The sequence below is a fragment of the Phaethon lepturus genome, unplaced genomic scaffold (assembly GCF_000687285.1).
Source record: "Phaethon lepturus isolate BGI_N335 unplaced genomic scaffold, ASM68728v1 scaffold5036, whole genome shotgun sequence".
NCBI lineage: Eukaryota > Metazoa > Chordata > Aves > Phaethontiformes > Phaethontidae > Phaethon > Phaethon lepturus.
Window position 1 is genome coordinate 7,869 of NW_010543947.1, and position 25,131 is coordinate 32,999.

Genomic DNA, 25,131 nt, shown 5'->3' on the forward strand with positions numbered 1-25,131 from the left:
ATTCTTCTAGTCACTTTTTTGTATGTTTATAGTCATCTTCTCCTTCTGGGGAAGTGCTGCGGAGCTATTTAGTTCTTAAATTTTTGGGGGTGTTACTAGCCCAGATGATGGCAACTCTCAGCTCTACCTTTTTATTCCTACCTTTTCTCACTTAAGTTTGTCGTCAGCTTCCCTTTCTGACATCCTTACGCAGAAATCCTTATTTCAGCTTACACTTAGGATGGCCCAACGTGTTTTCCCACCATTTTTGTACGTTTCTCTTGATTGTTAGAGCAGGGAGGTAAAATCATCTTTTCTGTCATTCCCAATCCAAAGTCTTTCTCTCATTCTTCATCTGCTTTGTTGCTTCCACCCAGCTTTACCTTTCTGTCCAACTAAATAAACTACATGAAGTTTTTTTTTACTGTGCCCTATGTTTATTTCTGTAATCTCTTTTTCTCTGTCCTTCCAACAAAGCTGTCCTAGTGTGCAAAAGAGTGTAGTAAATTATACTATCCAAATGCTGAATTGACCGTGCCAGCACCTGGTTGACCCGTCTTTTAGCTGCATCAAGTTTGATAGTACCTGTCCTCTCCAAATAACTTTTGCATTTCTACTGCTGGCCGTGATCCTGTGTTGTATGTTACTGTCATTCCGAGTTTCTTCTTCTTTGGTAGTGGTCTTAATCTCAGCGTACTACTAGCTCAGAAATGTTTTTTATGGGATGAATTTTTCTTCCTCTGTATCTTGAATGTCTTCTGAGCCATCAGGGTCGTTACATTTTCTGAAAACTCTTCTTACTGTTAATATCCTTCTTTAATGTTTGCATTGAATTAGCTAAGAAAGTAATTTATAATTCTTTTTACCAGTTTCAAATAAACTAGGTGGCTTTTTTGTTTGTTTGTTTTTTGTACTATCATGCCCTTTTCCTTCTCAGTTATAGCAATATTGATTATTGTTTATTTACGTTTAAGTGGTACTTAGGAATCCATGCCCTGTCGTGCTTGGTGTGTGTATTTGCTTTGGGGTACCAAGTATACCTTTGGTTGTGGGGTTTTTGCTTTCATTCTTAAAGTGTCTTTCACTTTATGAACTGTAACCAATGTACAACCTGCCAACGCAGGTGATGCTCTCTGCTCTGTAGAAGCAACCTGGCTAAATCAGCAGCAAAGCAGTTAAATGCAGCGGGGGGTGGGGGGAATTTTGTACAGGTGTTGCCCATATGTGTTGGGTATGTGCCTGGAAATGGGAAGGGTGATGGTAAATTTTTTCATCTGTCAGTGTATCATTTTTCACAAGGTGTGGAATTTTTTTGAAGGTTTAGGGGAAGGACAAATTTTGATCAAGGTTCTTTCATTATATTATTGTAAGATTTATAACATTGCCAAGCCCCTTACTTGGACTGATCCCAGACCTGCCATCCCTCATCCATTTGGAGTGCAGAGCTCTCTTCCTCTGTTTTTCCAGCTTTTACTCCAAAGGTGGAATAAAAATCGGCATTTGAACTATTTTTTTTTAGTGGATTAGTTTTTTCAGTCCTTACTTCTAAATTAGAAAGTAAGGAATGTTCTAAGGAGGCTTTGAGACTTCCATAGTTTTATTCTACATCCCACGATAGGATTTTCAGTTTTAGAGCACTAACACATTTTTACTTGAATTTAACCAACTCACTTCCTGCCTTGTCAAAGTCGCTTTGTCTGCCTCTGTTCCCTGCTGCTCTAGACTTAAAGCTATTACCTTTTGGCCTGGATCCACCCATGTTGACACTGAAACGAAGGCCTGACTGAAGGAAATGTTCCAGGAACAGTTTATCCTTTTCTAGTTGATACAGATTCTCTGTTGCAGGGTTGCCTTTTTGGCTTTTCTTTCTTTCAGCACTGCTGAGGGCCAGTGTCTTCCCAGCCGTTCTGAAACTTCGCAGCAGTTCACTTTCTTGCTGCCTGGACAGCTTTAGTAAATGGCCATATGGGGAGAGATGCTATCACCTGCACTGGCTCTTGTACCTCATACTTCAGTGCCTTGTGGAGTTGACTGGCGAGATCTGTCCAAGTCTGACCTTTTCCTGGAGTACAGTTATTCCCGCATGCTTTATTCGGTGTGTTGAATCACAGAATACCACGTTCTCTGTCTGGCATTATGACTACTGCGCACAAAAGCAGTTTTCCCTAATTTACACGTGGTCTTCCAGAATGTCCCTTCCTAAAGGACAGAGGGCATCCGTTGTGTCCATTCTTGTATCGTGCTTCTACCCTGCATATTTTGTTACATGTACCTAATTAGGTGTGTTAAGTGCAAGTTCTCAGTAGCCAGTACCACTGAACCACTCATTGCATCTATAGGAAAAACAATAGATGGAACTTGCCGACAGTCTGATCATGGCCACCTAAGGGAAGGTATAATTTTTAACTTGTAGCCAGGTTTAAATGGCTGGGGACAAAGTCCAGACAAGCTCTGAGCTACAACGTTTCTAGGACTGCCCTTCTTTCTCTTGCTGCGTTCTGTAGCTTCAGGCACTGAATTGCGGCTTGTCCAGACATTTTGTTCATATCCTGGTTTTCTTCTAGCCAAAAATTGTGTGTGTTTTGCTTTTTGCTGGATTATTCTTTTGTACCTGTCTTTTGTAGGCTGGCACAACAACAGAGGGAGAGTCCTAAGAAGAACTACTCTAAATGCACGCTCATGTTTTCTCCTACCCCTCCCCCTGGTCACCTCTCACTCCCTCCTGTCCCTTCCCAAATTCCATTAATATTTACAGAACAAGAGCCAGTACTCCAGCATTAGCCTCAAATTCAGAATGAGATTTTTCTGGTTCTGTCTGCAGCTAATGTGGAAGACAACAGAGGTTAGAAATGCACTTTGGCGGGGGGGGGGGAGGCAAAACAAAAGGCCTTTTCACATCCAATTTAGTAGATTAATTATGTGAGGTATAAATAGGCCTACAAAGACCAGAGCATATGTAAGAAAATAGTATATGTATTGTTTTTGGAAGGCAAAGGAACATGAAATTATTTGCTCACTGACTTAGTTAAAAATTCCTGAGCTTTAACTTACACAAACTCATTTTCACCATTGCTTCTTCAAATTTTGCATGGGGAGAAAAGAGTTCCTTTCTTTAACCTACGGATTCATTTATAGGGTAAGCAGGAAAATCAAAAGGTCAAATGAAAAGATTTGCCAAAGATGAGAGAACTGTGTTGATAGTTACACCCCAATAATGTATAAACAAAGCATTTGTAAGGAGGTATATAAATAAATTTTAGCTTCAGTCCCCCAGTGAAGTTTTGCAAACATAGATTTCATAGGCAAACTGAGAAATAGGGAGTGGAGAGAGTGAAGAATTCAGATAATTTGTGTTGTTTTCTTTGACCCCAAACTAAGCATTTTCTTTCATTTCTGTTGTTCAGCGCATAAAATGTGTTCTTAACCTTTATAAATTGACTTAAAAATAAAAAGCCAAAATCAGAAGATAAATATTTCTGCTCTTCCAAATTGTTTTTATTTTAATGTTGTTTTATTCATTGGAAGGTATTTGCTGACTTCAGCTGTAGTCTGCACATGCACTTACTCCTCTGTGACCCCTTTCCATGAGTGTTTCAAGACTTGTTTTTCCCTGGCCATGGGAAAGATGGCTAGTGTCCTTTTCCAGTTTGGGTGGGGTTCTGGCTACTGGTGGCCTTGGCTAGTTGCCAGCAGACAATTTTGTTAACTACGTGAAGTAATTGGATTGTGTCCATCTTGTTGTGAGGCCAAGGGTTATTTAGGAGCATAGAAACTGATCTGCATTCTTTAAGTGTAGAAGGGGTTCATCTGTGTGTTCTGTGGAAGATGATTTGGCAAACTAGTGTAGAGAAGCTGGCTCTGCAGCGTGCGTGTGCTGCTCTTCCTCTAAGGAATTGTGAGAACGTATGTGGTTTTTTTAGCAAAGGATTCCTCAATCTATCAGATACCCCAAAATATTTAGTCACAGAAAAAGTTACTGGGTTTTTTTCTGTTCAGTATGGATTTATTTATTCTTATATTTTTGTTTTTCCAAGAAGATACCAATACCCATCAGTCTGTCCTTTAGTCTGTAAATTTGTATTTTTTTCTAAGAAGGGGTCTCTTATTTTCTTTTCTGCTCTCTAACAGTAGAATTGGGTTATCTCACTTTTCTGATGAATCTAGCTTTTCCAGATAAATGAAAATTTAGGGGTTTATTTTTCAAAACTGAAACAGTTGGATTGCCTTTTTGCTTTACTGGGATAAGCATCCATGATGCTCTGGGGAATGGAGAATGATCTAAAATAAGTCTAGCTGGGTTTTTTTGTTGTTTATCTGTTTCTTTTTGCATCTGTCTTGGTATTTATTGCTACCATCTGCATTTCATTTCAGGTTGTCTAATGTCTTATTCTGCATGTTCTGTGCCTATTCTCTTTACATAGCCTTGGGCTGTAATATCACCATTTGCCTACAAGAGGTCCATTTCTATCTGTAACAAAATGAATTGCATTCATCTGTGTAATTCATTTCTAATGAATGCCTTGCTCCTCATTAAGCAGTGATTTACCTTCGTTTCCCTTTTTTACTCTGTCAACACAAACCATTTTGAGGTCCTGTGGAGAGATGCTAATTTGAGAAAGCACAAGTCAATGCAGCTAAGCACTCACAAATGCCATCCTCATTGGCACTTTCAAAAATATTCCTGGGACACTTTGTGAAATACAGTTTGCAGGTGGATAAGAAGACTCAAAATGTTTTCTTATTCATAAGCTTTCAATGTACTAAGACAACACTTCAGAGTTTAAATGCATTTCTCCTTGTCAATGTCTTGAACAGGTAGCCAAGTTTGTGAATCTTTTAAGACCTTGTCTGCTCTGCAACAATTTTACGGATCACAGGCACATTTGGGGAGACTCCACTCTTGATTCCCCATCCCCTCTGCACCTTTTCAGGAATATTAACATATTTCAAACTTGCTTTCAGAATAATGCTTTGAAATATTTAATTTTGAGATATGTTAGGATGTTCCAGTCTTGAAAACATTTTACTTCAATTTTTTTATGACATTCAGAGATTAATATAACCGTTTATTGGCTTTGTGTGTCTAAAGGAAAAAGGTTAGTACCATTAACTAATGAAATAGGAGTCGTATAGTAATTTTGTTACAGATTTGGTCCATATGTAGCTTTTCTGTAATGCCCTTTCAACCTACCCTGCAGCATCCCCTTTTCCAGCCCTGCACTTTGCAGAACAGCAGAATCTGCCGTGTGCGCAAATAGGTCTGTACTGCTGACAGATGATGGCTAGAGCATAGCATGAATTACCAAGTTTATTTTCACTTTAAACCCAAGCAACAGATCATGAACATGAAAATACTGTTGGTAAACATAATTTAAAGCAATGCAGATGTTTTGTAGGAACTTGTTTTATTTACAACATCTTTAACTCTTATTTTAGTGATAGTACAAGCTACTCATTGACACTTTTGATTACTTACATGAATTTAGCTTGGCATTTTACAATATTTATCCTTGTGTTTGGCCAGATTGATCCCCTCTTGAAACTCTAGAATTGTCAGTGGGTATCAGTTGAGTTATACCATGGATTAATTTGATAATAGTACTATGAGGGAATGAAGCATGGGAGGTTTTTTTTTAACTGGTCTTGCCTAAGTCATGTAGTATTTGGAAGTAAGAACACTGATTAATGTAATAAAATTTTATTTTTAATATACCATTTTAGAGGACAAAACTGACCTTGAGAACAGTGTGATGCAGAAGAAAATTAAAATCCCCAAACTCTCTCTCAATCACGTAGAAGAAGCTGGGGAGGTTACAGATTATGGGGAAGAAGATGTGGAGCTTAGACACAGTAAGGTACTGAAGTCTTTCCTTTTTTTTCTTTTTCCCCCCCTTTCCTCTTTTTTTTTTTTTTTTTTTTTTGGAAGTGCTTGGGGCATTTACAGACATCATAGCTTAAGAATTCCAGGCCTGCTTTTGATCCCTTTAAAACTGTGTTTGGTGAAATTGGGTCAAATTGTGTGTGGGGGTGGGGTACGGGTTTTCAAAACCTGATTTATGTGCAATCAAACATTTTCCTGTTTATATGGTCTGCACAGTTTAATTGCTATTTGAGATTTTTTGGAACAATGCTCTTCCACTTTGGCCCAGAATGCTTTAAAAGTCACCAGTGACATGAATGTTGAGTAGCTGTTCTCGGTGGCGCTTGTGACCTGTTGTGCACTGCCTGTTTGGAATTGGAAAGGGTGCTCTGAGACTTCCCAACTGCAGCAGTGGGTGAGAAGACAAATTGACAGCACTGCATCCCTCCGTTATAACTGACGGTTGCCTTTTTAGGTCCAGATGCCAAAAACCCGCTATGTAAATGTATTTATTTTTTGATATCAAATGATTTCTTTAAAAGTCTGCCAACCTTCAGAATAAAATACGGCTCTGTGGCTTCATGTGTTTTGCAGCTGCAGGAATGATACTAGTACATTTCTTTATGGTGGGCCAGCATTATTTTTTTTTTTTTGAACATGCATGGAGCAGGCATAACATCAAATAATCTAATTTTCTGCCACATTACTCATGGATATTGTGGTATGGGAATTGATAGTGTCAGCTTCTTGTCTCTAACCTATGAGCTACATTTGCTTTCCTTGCAGTTGCTTGGAAGTTCAAATGCTTTTTCCCTACTTGGCCAATAAAACTTAGTGACTTTTACCCGTACTGTCACATTTTAATACCACTATCCAGGCCCCAGAAAAGAAGTGTGCTTTAATTCATAGGGTTTGTGCAGATGACTGAAGGTAAATTTCTGCAGAGAGTTCAAAGGAGATGAAGCCTCTGCAATGCAGTACTAACGTGGAAGGAATCAGGTGGTCAGGAAGAGGAGACTGGATGATACCTTCTGTCTCCAACTTCTGTGTTTTCAATTCCCTTTCAGTGTTTGCTGATAGTGTTAACTCGGTCACTTGCATCAGGCAGTAGGGTGAATGTGCTAGAGGAATAGTCAGAGAAGGTTTTGTCTCCCAAAGTGTGGGCAGGACAAGCTCTCTGTTCACAAAACAGCTTTGTATGGTATGCTGCTTTCATCTCTGATGTTGTTACAGGTGACAAGCATAGCACATAGTTGATTCTTTCTCTTACTTATCAGAAGATCAATTGCTGTCGGAAATCTAAATGTTTGGGGTAAACTTTAAAGGAAAAGAGATCCAGCTCCTTTTAAAAAAAAAAAAAAATTGTTTGTCTTTGTATATGGAATCAAGTGACCTATATACACTCAGCTTTCAAGTGTTGCACAAATGGAGAAAGGCAGGCCTTTAGCTGTCTCAGAAGTTTGTATATGCGTTTAGCTGAATTACGCGTGCACGATAGTTATGATGTATATCCACAAGAATCTGTTAGGCAAAACATTTTTGCAGGCAGACTCTGTCTTGCTTTTTTTGGAAAACAAAGAGTATTAACAGTTCCCAAGTCTGTAGAATTTTAATTTGTATTACATTTTACTGTTCTCCTAATTTCTTTCTTTTTTTTATTATAACATGCAGAGACAAGATGGGAGGAAACAAAGTGAAGGTACACACAAAAGCATTGAAGCAGTTGTTGCTCGGCTTGAAAAACAGAATGGGATGAGTCTCAGTAATACTTCGAGCCCTGAGGAGGCTTTTATGGAGACTTCGGAAAGCATGAACAACATGGACGATGCTGTAGTTCCTCGGATTCTGTATGAAGAATTGCTGAGGAGTTACCAACAGCAACAAGAAGAAATGAGACACATTCAACAGGAGCTTGAGAGAACACGGAGACAGCTTGTGCAACAGGCAAAGAAGCTAAAGGAGTATGGGGCACTCGTGTCAGAAATGAAAGAGCTCAGAGACTTGAACAGGAGACTCCAGGATGTACTGCTTCTAAGACTAGGTAGTGGTAAGTGCCGGACTTAAATGGGACTAGTTTTAATGAGTTTTGCAAGTGTGATCAATAGTAATGGAAGCGTATTTGAAGAATAGCAGTGGTTGTTAAACTGGACATTGAATGTTAAAAGGGTTTTCTGCTATGGCTGTACAATATGTGTCGAATTTGTATGCTATGTACGTCTGGGTTTTTCTTTAATGATAGTAGAGGTCTTTGTGCTGGTATGGTTGAATCAGAGTTCCATTTAAGCAGCTGTATTTTAAAGAGCCTCTGACCTTCCAGTATATGCTGAAAAAGATAATAAAGCGTCATCTGCAAAATACACCAATATGTTCCAGTTTAAAAAGAAAAAAAAAAGAAAGAAAAGGCAGTGGGCTTTTGGGCTAAAACAATTCTATTCTTTTCAGTTAGGGATTTTGTTTATTGTTATGTAAGTGACTGTGTTACCTTCTGTTTTCTGCCCCCTCTTCCCATTAGTAGCTCAATAGAATGTGATATATTCCTGAACTACTTAGCAGTGGCTTTAAACAGCCATGCTATTTGAAAATGAATTGTAGAGAATAATTAAAAAAGCTTTTTATATTAGCGTCCCGTTTATCAACACTTGTTACAAAATGCAGGTTTGTGTAATTTGGATTTAAATCTTAAATATCTTGAGTCAATTGCTCATTTGTTTTGGTTTATAACAATTATTTAACCATTATGTTGGAATAAATGGGAAAAAAGACAAAATAAAAAGTTCATCCTTTTCTTTGAAGATGGTACCCTTGGAATACCTTCAAATATTTTACTAATTTATTTGCTATTAGAATGTGGTACTTCTGTGTTGAAGATTTGCTCGGTGACTGAAACTTCGTTAAAATTTGTGCATCCAAACTTAGCATGCTGTTTCTTATGTCTGCCTTTGTGTATCTGGAAACTCATTTTTTGCATGTAAATTGGGTATTGGCTCTTCTGCTGGACTTGAACGAGTGCATGCAGTTTGCATGTGGGTCTGAGTTACATTCACGTACAAACCTGAACCTGGGAGAGCATGTGCCTGTGCTGTAGCATGTGTTAAGGTGTGCCCGCAAGTTTGGAGCCAGGTTCTTGAAGTAGCATCAGATGATTTAAACTGGGTGTTTGATTGTGAATGTTCATCATTGTTACACTGTGCGTAATTAAAATGTCATTACTTATTACGAACATTCTAGTTAACTTTCTAAATAAAACTAAATAGGCAAGGTTTCCACAGTCTGAAAAACACAATGTGGTTGGCAGTAGATTCCACTGAGCTTTCTAAAATTTTCCTTGGATGGAAAGATCTTTCTTCATCTGCAAGTAGTTAGCTGGAATTTATGTGAATGGAGCACCCGCCAGATGTTAGTAGGCAATGGGGCTGAACAGCGTAAAATATCAATTTAGTTGGTAGACTTGACAGCAATTTGAGTGGCGAGACCAGCAATGAAATGAAGACGGCTTCTGAATTCTGTCTCATTTCTTTCACTTTAAGAAAGAAGGGGTGCATTTTTTCACTTGACCTGAATCAAGAAAGCTTAGAAGAAAAAGAAAAAAAGAAAAATAAAAAACAAACCCAAACAACAAACACCCAAAACCTCTTGGAAAATATGCTGAACCTTCTCTAAATACTGGGCTTGAATTTCCATTGTATCAGTCTGGCACCTGCTTTACAACTGAAAATAAATCTCGATTACATTGAAAACAAGTTCTTTTAATCGTGTACCGGGACAAATAGGAATTATAGGTAACTTCCAAAAAAAAAATCCCTTGCTGTTATTACTTGTATGGAACTTTTCATGGATGACAAAGGTAGAATTTGGCCCTACAGGCTCTATCCTTCACAGGGCGTGTGTTTCTTAAGATTCAGTGTATTAACCACTGATAACTCTTGCCTTTCCTTGTAGCATCATTCACAGTAGAGAAACAACCAGATTCTAGAAAGATCAGTACAGAATGTATGAATGATTAGAAAGGGAGACATCTTCTTCAAATTATACAATCAGGGAGTCTGATGACAGTATGAAAAAGTGCTACTTTTAATCAAGAAACAGATATGTGAAGACTTCTTTAGTCTTCCTTACTTTTCCACCTTATAAATGAGGTATGTTTGGGTATATGAATAATCTGTGAAAATTGTTCAGAAAATAGATTACATCCTGAATTCACCTTCAGTTGTTGCAGCGATCTCTTACATGTAATTTGTTATGCTGCACTTCTAGCAGGCTGGACTTAATGCGAACTAATTGCATTTCTGTTTCACCTTAGAGACTTCTGATTTCTTTGCATGAGATGACAGCTGTTTTGTGCTGATGAATTGCAGCTGTGGGGAACACGTGCCTGTTGCCATTTTAAACTTGCGGATCCAATATAGAACAGCCTCTTGAGCTAACATTCAGTCAAGTACTTGGTCTCCTAATTTCCCATCAATATGCAGATTTCAGTGAGAAGCTAGAAGTCAATGTATTCTGCTTTAAACCTAGGCCTTCATCTCCGCTACTGAACTTGAGCCACTCTTGTGGGAGGAGTGAGGTTCTTCATCTTTCATATGGTGACACTGAATTGCTCTTAGTTTTAGAAGAGTCTTAAAAGCAGATGTGGCAAATGGCAGCAGCGAAATCAGTACTGATGCATGGGGATGTATTGAAGCTGCTTCATGATTTTGATACGCCATTGCCCAACAGATCGCTTCCTGGAGGAGGCAGGCATTTGACCAGGGCTCTAGGGACCAAAGCAGTGGGGGAACACCATGACTGTCATGGAAGAGGTTATAGTATCCCTTGCCTGAGCTCTCCAGGAATGTGTGCAGCCAGAGCCTTTTCTCCCTTGCCTACTTTGGGATCAGGAAGCCCTGCGATCGTAGGCCTTTGCAGTTTCGCTTTGTTCTGTTGCAGCTGAAAACACACTAACGTGCCCTGGTTTTATCAGTTGAAAGTAAGGTGATCTAGAGAACTAAATCACCAACTCTTCGCTGTAGGCCTAACTTTACATGGTCCTTGGACTGCAAAAGATAAGAATTTCAATACCTTTGGGAACAGTTGCTGTCTCCGGGGTAAGATCTGTGCAGTTTGCTATGGTTGTATATGGCCAAAAGGAGTGAGGTTGTATCGGGGATAATGTTTGGATGTTGTTCAGCGATAAACACTGCATTTTCATGTCGTATTGCTAAGAATTAGTGTTGCTCTAAAGTCAGAGAGTATATTCGCCTTCATTCATTCACATTCATTCATAAACACACACACAACCCTCCAAAAGGTTATTTTTAATCCCAGTTTAATTTCAGTGATCCAGTTTACAGTGTCTTGGGACTGACACCAGGATAGGGAGAATGAAATGGTATTTTTTGTCTTACTACTCTAGATTTGTTTGGCTCTTTGATGTTAAAAAAAAAAAAAAAGTCCAAGGTTTCTGTCAAGTACAAATACAGGAAGTACTATATACATAGTATTTCCCCTTCTCAGACTCCTTGTTGTTTTCCTTCAAATTCTGGTAGACCATGTGGAAAAACAGCTTGCTGCTTATAAATGTACATTGACTGCTTTATCAGTTAATTTATTTTGGCTTATTTACTAATTTTTGAGTAGCGTGTAGCCTAAGGTGCATTTTTGAGGAAAAGGTGTGATGAAGGGAAGCCTTCTACCTCTTCATCCTGCGTTTGAAGTTGCTGGCTTCTCAGGTATTATGGAACTTTACAGTCAGAAGGAGAAAGATTTTGCAATAAAACATTTGTTTCTTTTTTACATTCTGAAGAATTTTTTTTTTTATGATCCTTATTGCATAAGTACTATCATTGTTAAGCCTTTAGATAGTGGCATATATTTTTGTATGTCCCGTTCATCATCTTTAAAATAAGATGCAGAGCACAAAGATCTACAGAGAGAGGAAACCTTTGGAGTGTGGTGCATGGTGCACAACTCCCATTAGCAGCAAGGCGATAATGCGGGTGGCATGTCTAATTCACAACATGCCGGGTTGAAAATACAGTCTTTACTAGTTGGTGAAAGTAGCTGTGGAGACTACCTGGTTAGGGCCAGGTTTCTCTTTGGGAAGAAAAAAAAAAAGACCTTTTAAAGGCTTTCTGTTGGTGACTTCTAAGCAGTAAAGCATGAATCGCAATAGAGGTTCAGTCGGCTGTTTTTCTTGGGGAGCTCTGGAAACCAAATCCCAGCTGTGTCAATATATCACTATAATCAAACAGTAAAAGACTTCTTTAGCCTAGAAGACTAAAAGACTTTCTAGTAAAAGTGTTTAAACTGAGATAAATGTTTCTTCTAGGTGGTTGTACTTAGGTGTCTTCCTTAACGTGGCTTTCAAAGTGTAAGAAAACTCAAAATAGCACTTTGAAGAATGTGTTCTTAAAGTAACAGCTAAAAGATTGCTTCTTAAGTTCACACTGGCAATTACATCACTGCATCTACTTGTTCAGGTGTGCCTGCACTGAGATGTGTGCAGGCTTTGAGTGATTTAATCAGTCCAGGTTTTGCCTCCAACCTGAAAAAAATCAGTTTAGCAGTCTCAAGTTTAGAAAGTTATTTGTCTTGGTCGTACCATTGTATATGCATGATAATAGAGGTGCTTATTAAGATTACTATGAAATTATAATGCAAATAGTATGTTTTTTCTCGTTTCTCTGTTAGTGCCGTGCTTGTATTGCATATGGCTCTTAAGACACTCTTGGTGGTACTGTACAGGGTTATCTGAGTTGCCAAGACAACTTTTAGTTGTTGCTGAGTGTCAGGTGGCCGCCAGCTGAGAACATTTAGCTAGGTACGTAGGTGTAGAATAAGCTATAGGATAAATGTGGAATGCTGACAGTGGAGGAAATGCTGATATCACTGTATAATAATCTCTAAATGAAACTGCACAAAGTAGGAGGAATGAATGCTTTGCTTGTTCCAGGTACAGGAATTATTTAAGATACATGAATCGAGACATGAGTTCTGGTGCCAGCTTGACTTGCAGAGTTAGATCAATTCAGGGCTTGGTCTATGTGTACAAACACTGAGGATGGATGCTGAACCGTGACGGTGACCTGATTATTGAATTGTCGTTTGTTGAAGATGTCAAGGTTGGGCTACAGAGTGCTGCAGTGCTCTCAGCTCCAACCTGGTACAATACAGTTCTTCCAAGTGGGTGAGTTTATCCTTGCAGTTCTTGGAAGTGACTGATTACCGTGATGTCCAGGGTCTAAGCTGGCAACTTTGCAGAGTTAACGAACCACCGTCCCTGTGTGAAACTTCAGTGATTGATGGAGCTTCTCGTGAGCCTAGAGACAGACATCAAGAGACAATGATAGGCTTGGGGCCATAGCCTGTTACTAGACTTCTGGTGTAACCACTATGATGAATGGAATAATGAAATCCAATTCACAAATTATTTTATTTTGTTCTTCTGCCTTTTTAGAAACACTTTATAAATTTGATCTGGAAAAAAAAAGTTGATGACTGACAAAATAATTGTGCTCCTCTGAAGCCTCAAACATATGTGTAGTAGTATTCTGTTGTTTAATTTGTGCTAAATTTTTGTTGATTACATTAAAAATAAAAATCGGTATGTTGGATGGATTGGACAATCAAAATTCTAATTTATGTGGGGTTTTTGAAACTTGGATACTCTTTCTGTGCATGATACTTTAGCATAAGTAGCCTAAGCCTTTTTCCTTTAGAGCATTTCTGTAGATCCTCACTATTTTTAATATACCTCTGTTATATCTGAAGACATTTCAAATTTTTATAAAATTTGTAAATCTACATGGATAATTTATATAATCATCACAGTAAATTATGCCGGTTTCTATGCAACTATATAGTAATTTTTTGAAGAACTACTGTTGTTGCTTTTGGTTTATCATTTCAGTGTCATTTTAACACAATTTCCATAGTGTACATTGAAGCAATCTTACCCATATCTGTAATTATCCATATGCTTTGAGAATAAAATTAAACTTTTAAATTAAAATTAAACACTTTAATGTTCCTAAAGCAGAGTTACTTATCCTGCTTTTATCTATTGACATTTAGAAGTAGGATTTGGGTTTAGACTATTTCTAACTCTAAAATGAACATGACTAATGTGTTATTTTATGCTAACCATGGGTGATGAAGTGATTGATTTCCTGTTCTCTGGGATAGCAGACAGCTCTCTTTTCTTAACTGTCTAGGACCTGCCATTGAGCTTGAAAAAGTAAAACCAGAATCAATTGAGCCTGAACCTGAGGTACAGAAGACCTTCAGTGAGGAAGCAAATACATCAACGTACTATCCTGCCCCTGTTCCAGTAATGGACAAGTATATTCTCGAGAATGGAAAGGTATTTTAAATTATATATAGCATGAATAGTTTGTAAATGTCCATCAGGTGATTTTCTTGTGGAATTTTCATGATCTCGGGGGGTTTTGCATGGTAGCATCTTGTACAAACTTCCTCGGTTAAAGGCATGCTATTATGCCGAGGAAAAATACAAAATTACACAAATATGAACAGCATAGAAAATTATCCTCAGTGATGAGAGCATTGAATGCTGTTTAACACATGGAATTTAATTATTAAATATGCATGCAGAAGCACATTGACATAGTCTTCAATCAGTGACACACATAAATTTACCGAATACAACTAAAGTCAGTAAGCCACATCATAAATTACATTAGTCTATTAAACAGAAATACTTTTTCCTAACACGTTTTAAACGTTTTCAGTGTGCTGTAGTCCTGTTGCAGAGAAGCTTTAATGTTTTGGTTGAACTGGAGTCCAGTAGATAATTATGAACCATGGAATGAATGTGGGCTCCCTTGAATCTGATAGGAGCGTTGTCACTGAAGTAGCTGATGTAGCGCTGCTCTCCAGATACTTTTCTAAAGTTGGTGAAATACCATCTAGCTACAGTTTGCCAGAACCTGACTGATAGTTTTCGAGACTTCAGCACGTTTAACACATTGTCTGCTAATCTACCAAGGCCTCCTTTTATAGCTGTTGCCATTATCATTAAATGAACATTATATTTCTTTTACAAAACAATACGTCCTTCAGAATTGCCTATGCAGATCCTGTTTCTTAGGCATATATATGCATTTGGTACCATAATCTGAGAACCTTTTAGGAGAAAATGTCCATTTCAGCTTTGGCATACAGTGGAATTACTGATGGAATAGCATGAAATATTACATTTTCAGATTTGTGTTACAAGATTGGCTGCACAAGTGTCTGTCATTCTTGAAGATGAATTCTACGTAATTGTTGAGGACAAAATGTATGTGAAAAATAGTATAATCTTGGCAGTTTGACAGGTATTTGGTTCAGATAGCTTTTCTTGTCTAATATATTTAACATATGTCATTTGCTTGGATATTTTGTGTATATTTGTGCAATGAAAACTTAGCGTATATTACTGCGTGAGTTTGGTTTACCTCCTTTTTTTTCTGATTAAAGTTTATGGGTTAGGGCACGTCCTTTAGTATTTGTACGCAGGTTTACCTACACCTTTATTTCATCTGCCAGTGTGGCTGGCACTTCTGTTGCTGAAGTTTTCTCTGTCTTTACAGATATTGGTATCTCTTTTAACTTTCTGTTTGTAATTTTGTTTTTTCTTTAAGTTTGCCTGTATACTGGGTCTTCAGCCAGCTCAGATGCCAGGAATGTGTACTAATAACGTATTTAGAGTGTTGGAGGGTGTGTTTTTCAGTTTTCGTTATTTATGCCTTTTTTTCATTAGTCCTTTATTGACATGCACCGCTAGAGTAGTTGAAAGACTTTTTTAGAAATCTTGCCCTTTGTGGCATCAGATTTGATCTCAGTAGGATTCTTTCAAAGCAGATAAATCTCCCCTCTCCAAAGGGAGAACACAGTTACTGAAAAAGAGCCTATGGCATTCATTTAAAGAAAAGAAGAAGAAAAAAAAAAGGAATAAAAAAGAGTTCATCATCTGAGATATATTTTAGGTGTATTGCACATGGTAGCACAGTTATGGTGGTGAGCATTGCTTTGAATTTGCTGTTATTTCTGTTGCATTGTGCTTGAAGGTTGATCCTACAGTTGCTGAAATTGGGGGTAAAGTTCCCATTGATTTCATCAAGCCAAGGGTCTGGCCCATGAGACAGCTCTTCCAGCAAGACAGAAATGGCTTCTGAATCTGGAGTACAGTGAGCTTCCCATAGCTTTGGGAGTAATAGGAAACAGTACAGAGCCTGTTTTACAGAGAGGTAAACTGAGACGTGGACAGATTAAATTCCTTGCTGTAACAGTGCTAGAAATAGAAAAAGGGAGACTTAAGATTTCTGTGTCTGTGGCTGTCTGTCACATAGTTGCTGTTACCATAGGTGTTTTGTACCAGTGATAACCTTCTTTAATATATGAAGCATGTTCAAAGAAGAGATGATGTGTCTGAAACATAAACATTAAAAATATTTGCTGTAACTTGTTGTTTTCCTTTAAATAACTTAAAGCTAATGAATAATGTAGTAGCTTAAGAGACTAAACAATCTTTAGCAAAGACAAACCCTAATTTTGGCAGAGGGGAATCAGATTTTTGATCAAATAAAGCAGTCTCTACAATTAACATAATACAGACATCCAAAATTTGGCATGCCACAGCATTCCTAATCTTAGTTATTTTCTAAGTAACACTCATTTTTATAGATGACTTTTCCAAGATCGAGACAGAAATAACTGAATTATAACTGTAATGTAATTGATTTTTGAGCACAGACTGCTCACTCCAATTGTAGTTGTCTTACAAAATATGTAGGGAGTACCAAGTGCAGTGAATTTTTTTTAAAGCAATTATGAAGAGGCTTCACAACAGAGAAGAAAGGAAAAAAAGGGGTGTTCCTGTTGTGCTTATTACTAGTTCCATTTCTGTCCATTACAAAATATAAAACCAATGTGAAAATACCAGACTTGTGAAAAGCTTCCTAAAATCGCTTTAGTGTAGCAAATTCTGCAGGAGAGGCAGCTTGCCTTATGGTTTTATACTTCGAGGAACTTAGACTTTTGATTTTTATAAGGTAGCTGGTAGCCAAAACATTCATATTTTTCTATTTAAGTTTTTAAACAACTAGTTGCTTTTGAAGGACGCTGTCGTAATAAAACTTTTCTGCGGGTTATAACCCTCATTAATAATTAAAGTAAATTTCCACTTAAAGGAAAAATGGTATTTGGTTGAATACAGGCAGTAAAATTATGGGCATATAAAATTTTACAGTAGCTTTGTCCAATTTTCATTGCATTTAATGGGACTTTGTGATACTGTTCAGAACTGTATGGGTAGCAGGCACAGTTTATGTAATGCCACATGAAAGGATTAAAGCCACAAAAAACTAAGAAGAAAACAGTTAACGCGAACAGTCTCCTCTGCTTTTCCATACATAGTTTTGCCATAGAATTTTGTTCACATGATTTTTTTTTTTTAATTGTGAGGAGGCAGTAAGTTTCTATTCAAGTGTTAATGTTACAGAAAGAACTTCCATTTGAGCAGATTATATGAAACCTAAATTTTTGATATAACAATCCAATTCATACATATTTTTGGTATTTTGCACTTTTACAGAATTATCTGAAAGGAAGTTCTACCTTCTTTCTTTCAAGTGCAGTGGACTCTTACCATTGATTAGAATAGCTAGGTCATGCATTAGCTTGTCAGGGCTGATGAGCAAGTGTGGGCCCAACTGAATGAAGTTCATCCTCATGTGAAGAAAGCTTTCTGTATGCAGAGGCAGTTCAGGTGTCTGCACTGTACTCCAGGAATTAGGAGCATAGACATGGTACGTATAAAGTATTCTCTTTGGTTCCACACAGGGCCAATGTTTGCGTCCAGTTGGTCTTACTGGTTGCGCTCATGTCAGACCTGTGCTGATTACTAGTGATTGCTGATTACTATTTTCCTTGCTGTTGCTTGACGGTGTCCTGATTATCAGGGCTATCAGCTCAAACATATGTAGTGCCAGCCTAAGGATGGTACTCGGATTCTTGTCCCGCATTCATCTTAAGTCTGGAGCACTGGGAATCTTGGGGTAGAGATACGGTGTGGCTCTGTGGGAGTCAACCCAGCATAGTCAATGCTGAGCAAGGCTGATAAGCACAACTAGACTTGAGCAGCTTCCTTTTGGAGACTCTACAGTGGCTTCACACTACATTTCCCAGGACCCATGTTATCCTGCTTTACTACTTCAATGAAGTATTTCTGCTCCCCATTGTGTGGATAAGGGAAAGTCTATGATGTTGCAGCAATGGGTCATTGCCTTACCACAAAACAGTATTCCCCTGGATAGATGGATTGTACATGACAGGCAAACTTCATGATAGAATTGGAAGCTTATGAAACTTCCAAACTCTCTTGGCGTCCATTGTAGCTCTCAAAATCCTTCTCCCCTTCTAGTTACTTTAAACAACCAGGCTGAATTTTGGCAACAGGTACAAGATATGACTTAGGAAGTATTCCCCTCTTTACTGTCTCTGAAACATGCTTTCAGTAAAGTCTGTTTCAGCGAAAGTGAGCTTTCACACTGAAGACAATGTTTCATCTTACTCCTGAATTAGGCTGGTGCAACTGCTTGGTTTATATGCTGTGCATACCTTTATAATGCTGGATGTGTTTACTGTTTCCTTCTTCTATCTCTGTTCCTGAATATAGTCTTTCAGGTGATAGGCTATGTGGGGGCGAAAAAGTAGAGAGTAAGAAGAATTGAGACAAAAAGGAAGAGGAGCTATATTATGTAAGAGGTTGACTTGAACTCCCTGACCCACAAAGTGGAGAATTTTCAGAATTAGGCAAAATGGATTTGTTCAGCCCTAATTACTGTTATTATAGTACCTAATATTAATGTTCCTACAGCACTTGGATACTGTTGTGTGCTACATACCATAGATAAGTTGTTATTATTACTACCTTCTAGGTCCATCTTGGCAGTGGAATTTGGGTAGATGAGGAGAAATGGCACCAGCTGCAAGTAACACAAGGAGATTCAAAGTATACAAAAAATCTAGCGGTTATGATTTGGGGAACAGATGTTCTCAAGAACAGAAGTGTCACAGGAGTTGCAACCAAAAAAAAGAAAGATGCCGTTCCCAAGCCACCTCTCTCACCTCACAAATTAAGCATTGTCAGAGGTAGGTTATTTGAAAACTTTTGCTTCCTGCTTTGGAGTTTAACTATTAATCATTGAGTTGAAAGATGCTTCTTTTCAGCTCATAAAATTAACTGATTAAAAACTGTAATTCAAATTGCTATTGCATTGTGAAGCACATATGTATTCAGGAAAAGTAAAACACATTGCAATAGCTGTGCACAGTGCAGACCTTCACAGCTGAAGAATTGTACTTTAGAAAAGTTCAAGAAGATCATCACTTTGAACCATTTGTAGGACAGGACTCTGAGCCTGAAGAACAACACGTTGTTCTGGAATTCATTTATAACATAGTGATTTTTTAAAATGCATCTATTCTTTTTAACAAGCCTGAGAGTAGCTTTACCGCATTCTTTCATCCAGAATGTAACCAAGTCTGGCATGAGGCACAGAAACCATTGTAGCTGTGACTATAAAAATACGCGTACCTTCAAAGGTGAGAAAGAATAGTTTTACCCTTTTAAGTGGAGAAAATGGAAGTAGTTAAAATTAATTGTTGCACTTGAACTGGAATTTGAAGAAGAAGAGTAAATTGCTGACCTATCTGGCAGGAGAAATTGCAATGACACTTTCAGTAACTGCAAGCCTGAGTCCATGTATGTAGTACTGAGAGAGAGAAAAGGCCTTCTCCTTTATTTAAAATGAATAGTGAATTTCAGTCCCTTTGTATCATCATGCTTGTGTTTTGCATTCATTTCTGTCTCTCTTGGTATTTCAGGCTTCTTTTTAAGTCAGAGCTGAGTTGGTTCCTCATGGAATACACACAGAAATTGGATTTTTAGGTTTTGTGTCCATACTAAATTGCAGTAGGGCTGAAAGAAATGACCCTATTTGATTAAGCTTCATTATTCTGAATTTCCTGTTCTTAGTTGCTATGTGCTCTTAACTATGAACTCCTTAAGAGCTGTTGTAATCTGCCTTGCAATTACCATGTTTGGGAAGTAAGAAATACAATTCCTCTTTGAATGTGTGTGTGTGTGTCTGTGTTGTGTCGGGAAAAGTTGGAAACTGATCTTCGTACTGTCATCTTTCTTAATTTGTCAGAAATGAGTAAAAGACATGGGTTTTGTTTTTTTTTTTTCCTAATCTGCTTTAAGAATATAGGTGGAAGTGCAAGCTGTTCCATACTGATTTTCTAGTTCTGGCTGGGACCTTTTGGTACAATCTTAACACACGTAGCAAAGTAACGATGTACTGGCCGTGAAAGGAAGCCGCTCTGTGGCTGTGGCTACCCCTGTCAGCTCCTAATGGGAAACAGAATTGATTACCCAAATGCACACTTAGAAGCATGCAGTAAAAAGGGGTTACTCTTCACTGGCTCATTGCAAAGAGCTTTCTAGTTTCCCTGCTGGATGCTGTTGCTCCTCAGCACTGCTGGCGAGGTTGCTTATGCAAGAATTTCATCTTCTACTTCTGTCAGGGACAGTCTGTTGCTTGAGCCATTTAAATGATAGCTTTCTTCTAACTCCCTTTGTTTTGACTACAGTGAGTTTGGGAGTACACTCCAACAGGTACATGGTGAGAGGCAGATGGGGCCCTTCCCTTTCTTATCTACCATACCTTTATGCTCTCCAGCAATTCAGCTCTTCCCTATTTCCTCGTTTTTCTGTGTTTTCTGTCATACTTGTGCTTCCAGCCTCAACCGTCACTTGAATTCTACTGTTCCACACCCTGGTTTTACATGTTCCTCTTCCCAGTGTGTCTTTCACCTCGTCTTTGACTCCCTTTTTGTTAGGCTCAAGACTGTACAATTTCCTCTTGAACCAGTTAAACTGCATGGCCAGTGTATTAGGTGGCATCAGACAGACTTTGTGTATCAGCAGTACTGGGTAGCACATAACCTTAATTTTCCACGTTGTTGTGTCCTTTGTATTTGTGTCAGTATTAGCAGGTCTTGCCCCATCATGCCAGTAGTATTTCCTGGAGAGCTGGAAGTGATCAAATAAGAAACTATTATTACATTATGGAGAAGAAAACAACAAAAAAAAAAACAAGTAGCAAGTAGATAAATGGTGAAATGCGAGGAAGTTACCAAGCTTATGTAGCCAATGATTTGGATCAGGCATCACAGAAAGAAGTAAAGCTCCATGTTAGTCTTTGAGGTCTGCTTGAATCTTTGGTCCCGTCAGATGTACGAAAGGGTATCTGTATGCTCCTCTAAAGCCAAAAGACAAAGAAGCAGCATAACCCCCAGATCGCTCTTTGGAGCCCCTAAGCCAGCAACCTTGTGTCTACTGAAGTACTATTTCTGCAGCCCCTCATAGAAATGGAAGAGATGGAAGAGGAAAAACTGTGATGATCATGGACCTGTCTGGGTCACACTGACTTTAAGAATCACAGCTGATGAATGAGTTCTGTCAAGTGATTCTTTGCTTGACATTGTGGCTAAACTAATAACATAGCCTGTCTTTTACTGGAAGTTCTCTTTACTAGGTGTATCTGCCACAACCTGGGAGCGTTCCTGAGATTGTTGTAGTACAAGCTTATGTCCTGTGAACACACTGGGTTTCTTCAGGTCCTCAGTGACATGCCTCTCCTTAGCTGTCATATTTCAAATCATAGTTTACTGATGATCAGCGTTTCAGCTATCAGGCTGCGTGCTGATTAATTTTAGTCATTTTATATTCAGTACATCTCACAACATAAAATTCATATTGTTTTGTATGTTCTGATCATTCTCTGGACACAGACTAACTTATTTAAAATAGATTTTTGAACTACAGCATTAGCTCTTAATGTGTCTGATATCTCTAGATTCATAAAAATCCCTACTGTGTAGTATGTAATAAAGAAATTATAAAAAGTATGATGCATGAGCACTGTTATAAACCTTGTTAATGCAAAATAACCTTTTATAAAACTTCTGAGAGGTTTCAAAATGAACTACAAAGCATGCATAGTACTTAATTTTCATAACTTTTTAATATGGTGCATTAGAAATGTTATAAACCATGTTAATTAAGTGATAATCTCTATGGCTTTCTGTATATGAAGCAATAAACAGCTACCAGAGTAGATTACTAGGCAAAGCAGAACAGGGTTTGTTTAATCAATCTGGGAAGCGTACACAACAAAATACGCTGTTCTGGTTATGAAAACAAAAAAAGACAACCTGCCTGTCTCGAAGGACTTGAGTGTGTTGCACCACCCCTGATTTTAGTAACCTCTGCAGGATTCTGGCACTGAACTTCTGACTGTGGAGCAGAATTGTCTTGACTTCTGTTACCCTCATTGCTTTTGGAGTTATAACTATTGCTTGCTTTTTGTATTCCAGTTAAGTTCACAAAGTGCATTGTGCAAACATGCAAGAAGATGGCTCTCACCCTGAATAATCTACTAATAAAAGCAACAAATGCCCTGGGACAGGGTGTCTGATAAAGAGGCAGACATTAACGTATGTTGTACAGATTTTAAAAATAAATCAGTTAATGTCTTCTCCTACTGGTTACTGCTTCTCTTCCTAACCATTATAATTTACTTACTATCTTGAAGGTGTGAAGGTAGGAATGACTCACAGGGAACTGTAGATGACAGTTCTAGTGAGACTGTTCACCTGGGAGAAGATTCTAAACCTGCTGTGGAGATACGGACAAATACAAGAGTTAGGCAAGACTGACACTGTAGAAGGTTGGACTTAGCCTTATTTCTGTATAGAAAACCTGTTAATGTAGTCACAGCACAACTGGAAGTTGGTCATTCCAAAGATTCAAGCCTAGTGAAAAATCTTGTCTTTAAAAAGATAGCCAGTCAATCAATAAAAACTTCTGTTGTCTTGCAGCAAATATACACAGTGCTTACTCAGTGCAGTCTCTTGAGTAGTTAGCCCATCACAGGGCTATATTCTGTCCTAAAAATATCCTAATGTCTCTTTCCTTTTTTTTTCTCTCTCCAGAATGTTTGTATGATAGAATAGCACAAGAAACTGTGGATGAAACTGAAATTGCACAGAGACTCTCCAAAGTCAACAAGTACATCTGTGAAAAAATCATGGATATCAATAAATCTTGTAAAAATGAAGAAAGGAGGGAAAGTGCAAAGTACAATTTGCAATAAATTTTGGATTTTTAATAAAGTCTTAGTGTTTTACTGAGGTGTTTTTTTCTGATTTGTGTGGCATTTTTGCTGGTGGGAGAAGCTGACTTGAGGCATTATTCTCCTTCTATAACTGATCATTTTTTCAGCAGTTCTGTCAAAAGCCTTTCTATGGTTTAACCTGCTTTTAAATAATGTAAGATATATTGTAAGTCCACTCACAATGAAACAGTGAATTTTCAAAGTTTTTTCTAATGAGTTGCAGTGCATTACCTGCAGTTCTCTATAATAGAGATTGTAATTCTGCAAACACCGACCCATTTTACCTACATTTTGTTTTACTGGAGTTAGTGGATCTAGGCTGCAGTAAACATCTGCTTAGAAGGAAGAAATGTATGAAATCCACTGTGCTATTGAAAAGGGTTTAATTGTATTTTACCAAGTGTTTTTCTGAACTGAAATTTTAATCGTTTGTTTTTATAAATCTTTGTTTTGATCTTAACAATATATTTGGTCAAAAACACATAAAGAACGTTGCATTTTCACTTATTATCTTCTAATTAGATCACCATTGCCGTCATAGTTTTAAAAAAAGAAACAACAAAGAACCCAAAGCTGTAAGTTGTATAATCATGATGATTTATTTTTTTGAAAATAACAATCTAAAAGCAGTTCTTTTTCAGGCACCAAGGCACTTTTCAGGTTTCTGGTTGTGGTACAAAGCTCTTCAGTATGTCCATATTACTGTTCTTGAAACACTATATTTTTAGAGTATTTGTATTTTCAATCGATTTAAAGATTGCCACACTATGGCAAGATTATGTATAATAGAAAATTTAGTACCGTTTCCCCTGAGTCCATTATTTAACAATGGACACTTTTTAACACACATTTAAATCAAAAATAAAAATCATTTTATACATTGAACTTAGATTTGCGATGCAAAGGTAGAAGGAATAATTTGTTGTGGGTCTGATTTATATCTGATTGCCTGCAATGCCTGCAAGTGAAAGAAAATAGCGTTAAGTCGTGTTTCATGAAGGATTTTGAGAATAAGGTGTGTAGAGGTAATAGCATCTGGACTGATCAATTTTGAGGATTTTTTATATTAGTGATCTTAGTTAACCTCCCGTTTATTTTGCACACGCAGATGTGATTATCTACCTTCCAGGCTGTCTGTTCCTGCGTGTCAGCATTTGTGTCTTCAACTGTAATTCTGCTTCCTGTAGTTTTGAAGGACCTAACCGTTTCTTACCAGCTTCCAGTAGCACTGGTGTACCCTAAGCCTGTTTCCATGTCCCGTATGCACAGGTAATTTGGAAAGGAGCAATGCAAGGATTCTTGAAGGGGCTGGGGAGGAAGGGAGAGGGAAGGGAGAGGAGGGCGTCTGCTAGAACTGCAGTGCCTGTTTTGGAAGAGGTGGAGAAGAACGCCACGTTCTCTCTTCCTGCAACGTCTTAATTCAGGGCATAAGTATTTGTTTTACGCTTTCTAAAGTGCAATTTCATGATTGGCTTGTGTCAATCTAAGCACGCCTTGCTGCTATAACCGGGTATGCCCCGCTTGCTCTGCCCGTGTCCCCGCACTCCCGTCCCTCCCCTTAAGCTGGCACTTGTGGTTGTGCGGATGTGTTGGGTATCGCCGGTTTCCAAGGTTCATTTCAGAAGGGCTGGTACCGATGGGATGGAGCCCGGGAGCATTCGTAGCGAGGGACGGGAAGAGGAGGAGTGTCTTTTTACAGTGGCTTATGCGTGCCCTGAAATTGCATTTAACAGCCTGGCTTGTCTCCTGTTAATCTCAAAGTGTTCTTAGGTAATGTTTAATGAAGTGCATAAATGTTTATGCTTCCTAATTTGGGATGCTAAATAGCAAATTAGTGTTTATAATGTCAGTGCATGTATCCTTTTATTAATTAAAGAACAAAATAGAGATAACATTGAAGAAACACTTAAACAGCAAGTTCCCATGTTTCAGGTAGACTTGTGGCTGTACAATTTTTTTTACAGTGATACTAGGGCAATCCACTAGTTTGGGGGAAAACGTCCATAATTTCCATAGTCTTTTATGGCTTTAGTACTAACGTGTTTTCATTGTAACGGATTCTTTAAT

General features: G+C 38.1%; 1 protein-coding gene across 1 annotated transcript; it reads left to right on the plus strand.

The window, feature by feature from the left end:
* Positions 1-5,700: 5,700 nt before the first annotated feature.
* BEND5 (BEN domain containing 5) lies at positions 5,701-23,043 on the plus strand (the record flags this gene model as incomplete). The annotated part of the gene is made up of 5 exons (XM_010288493.1): positions 5,701-5,834; positions 7,511-7,886; positions 14,032-14,180; positions 18,760-18,973; positions 22,883-23,043. Coding segments are annotated over 5 exons (1,034 nt in total), but the record flags the coding sequence as incomplete, so codon positions are not given.
* Positions 23,044-25,131: the final 2,088 nt, after the last annotated feature.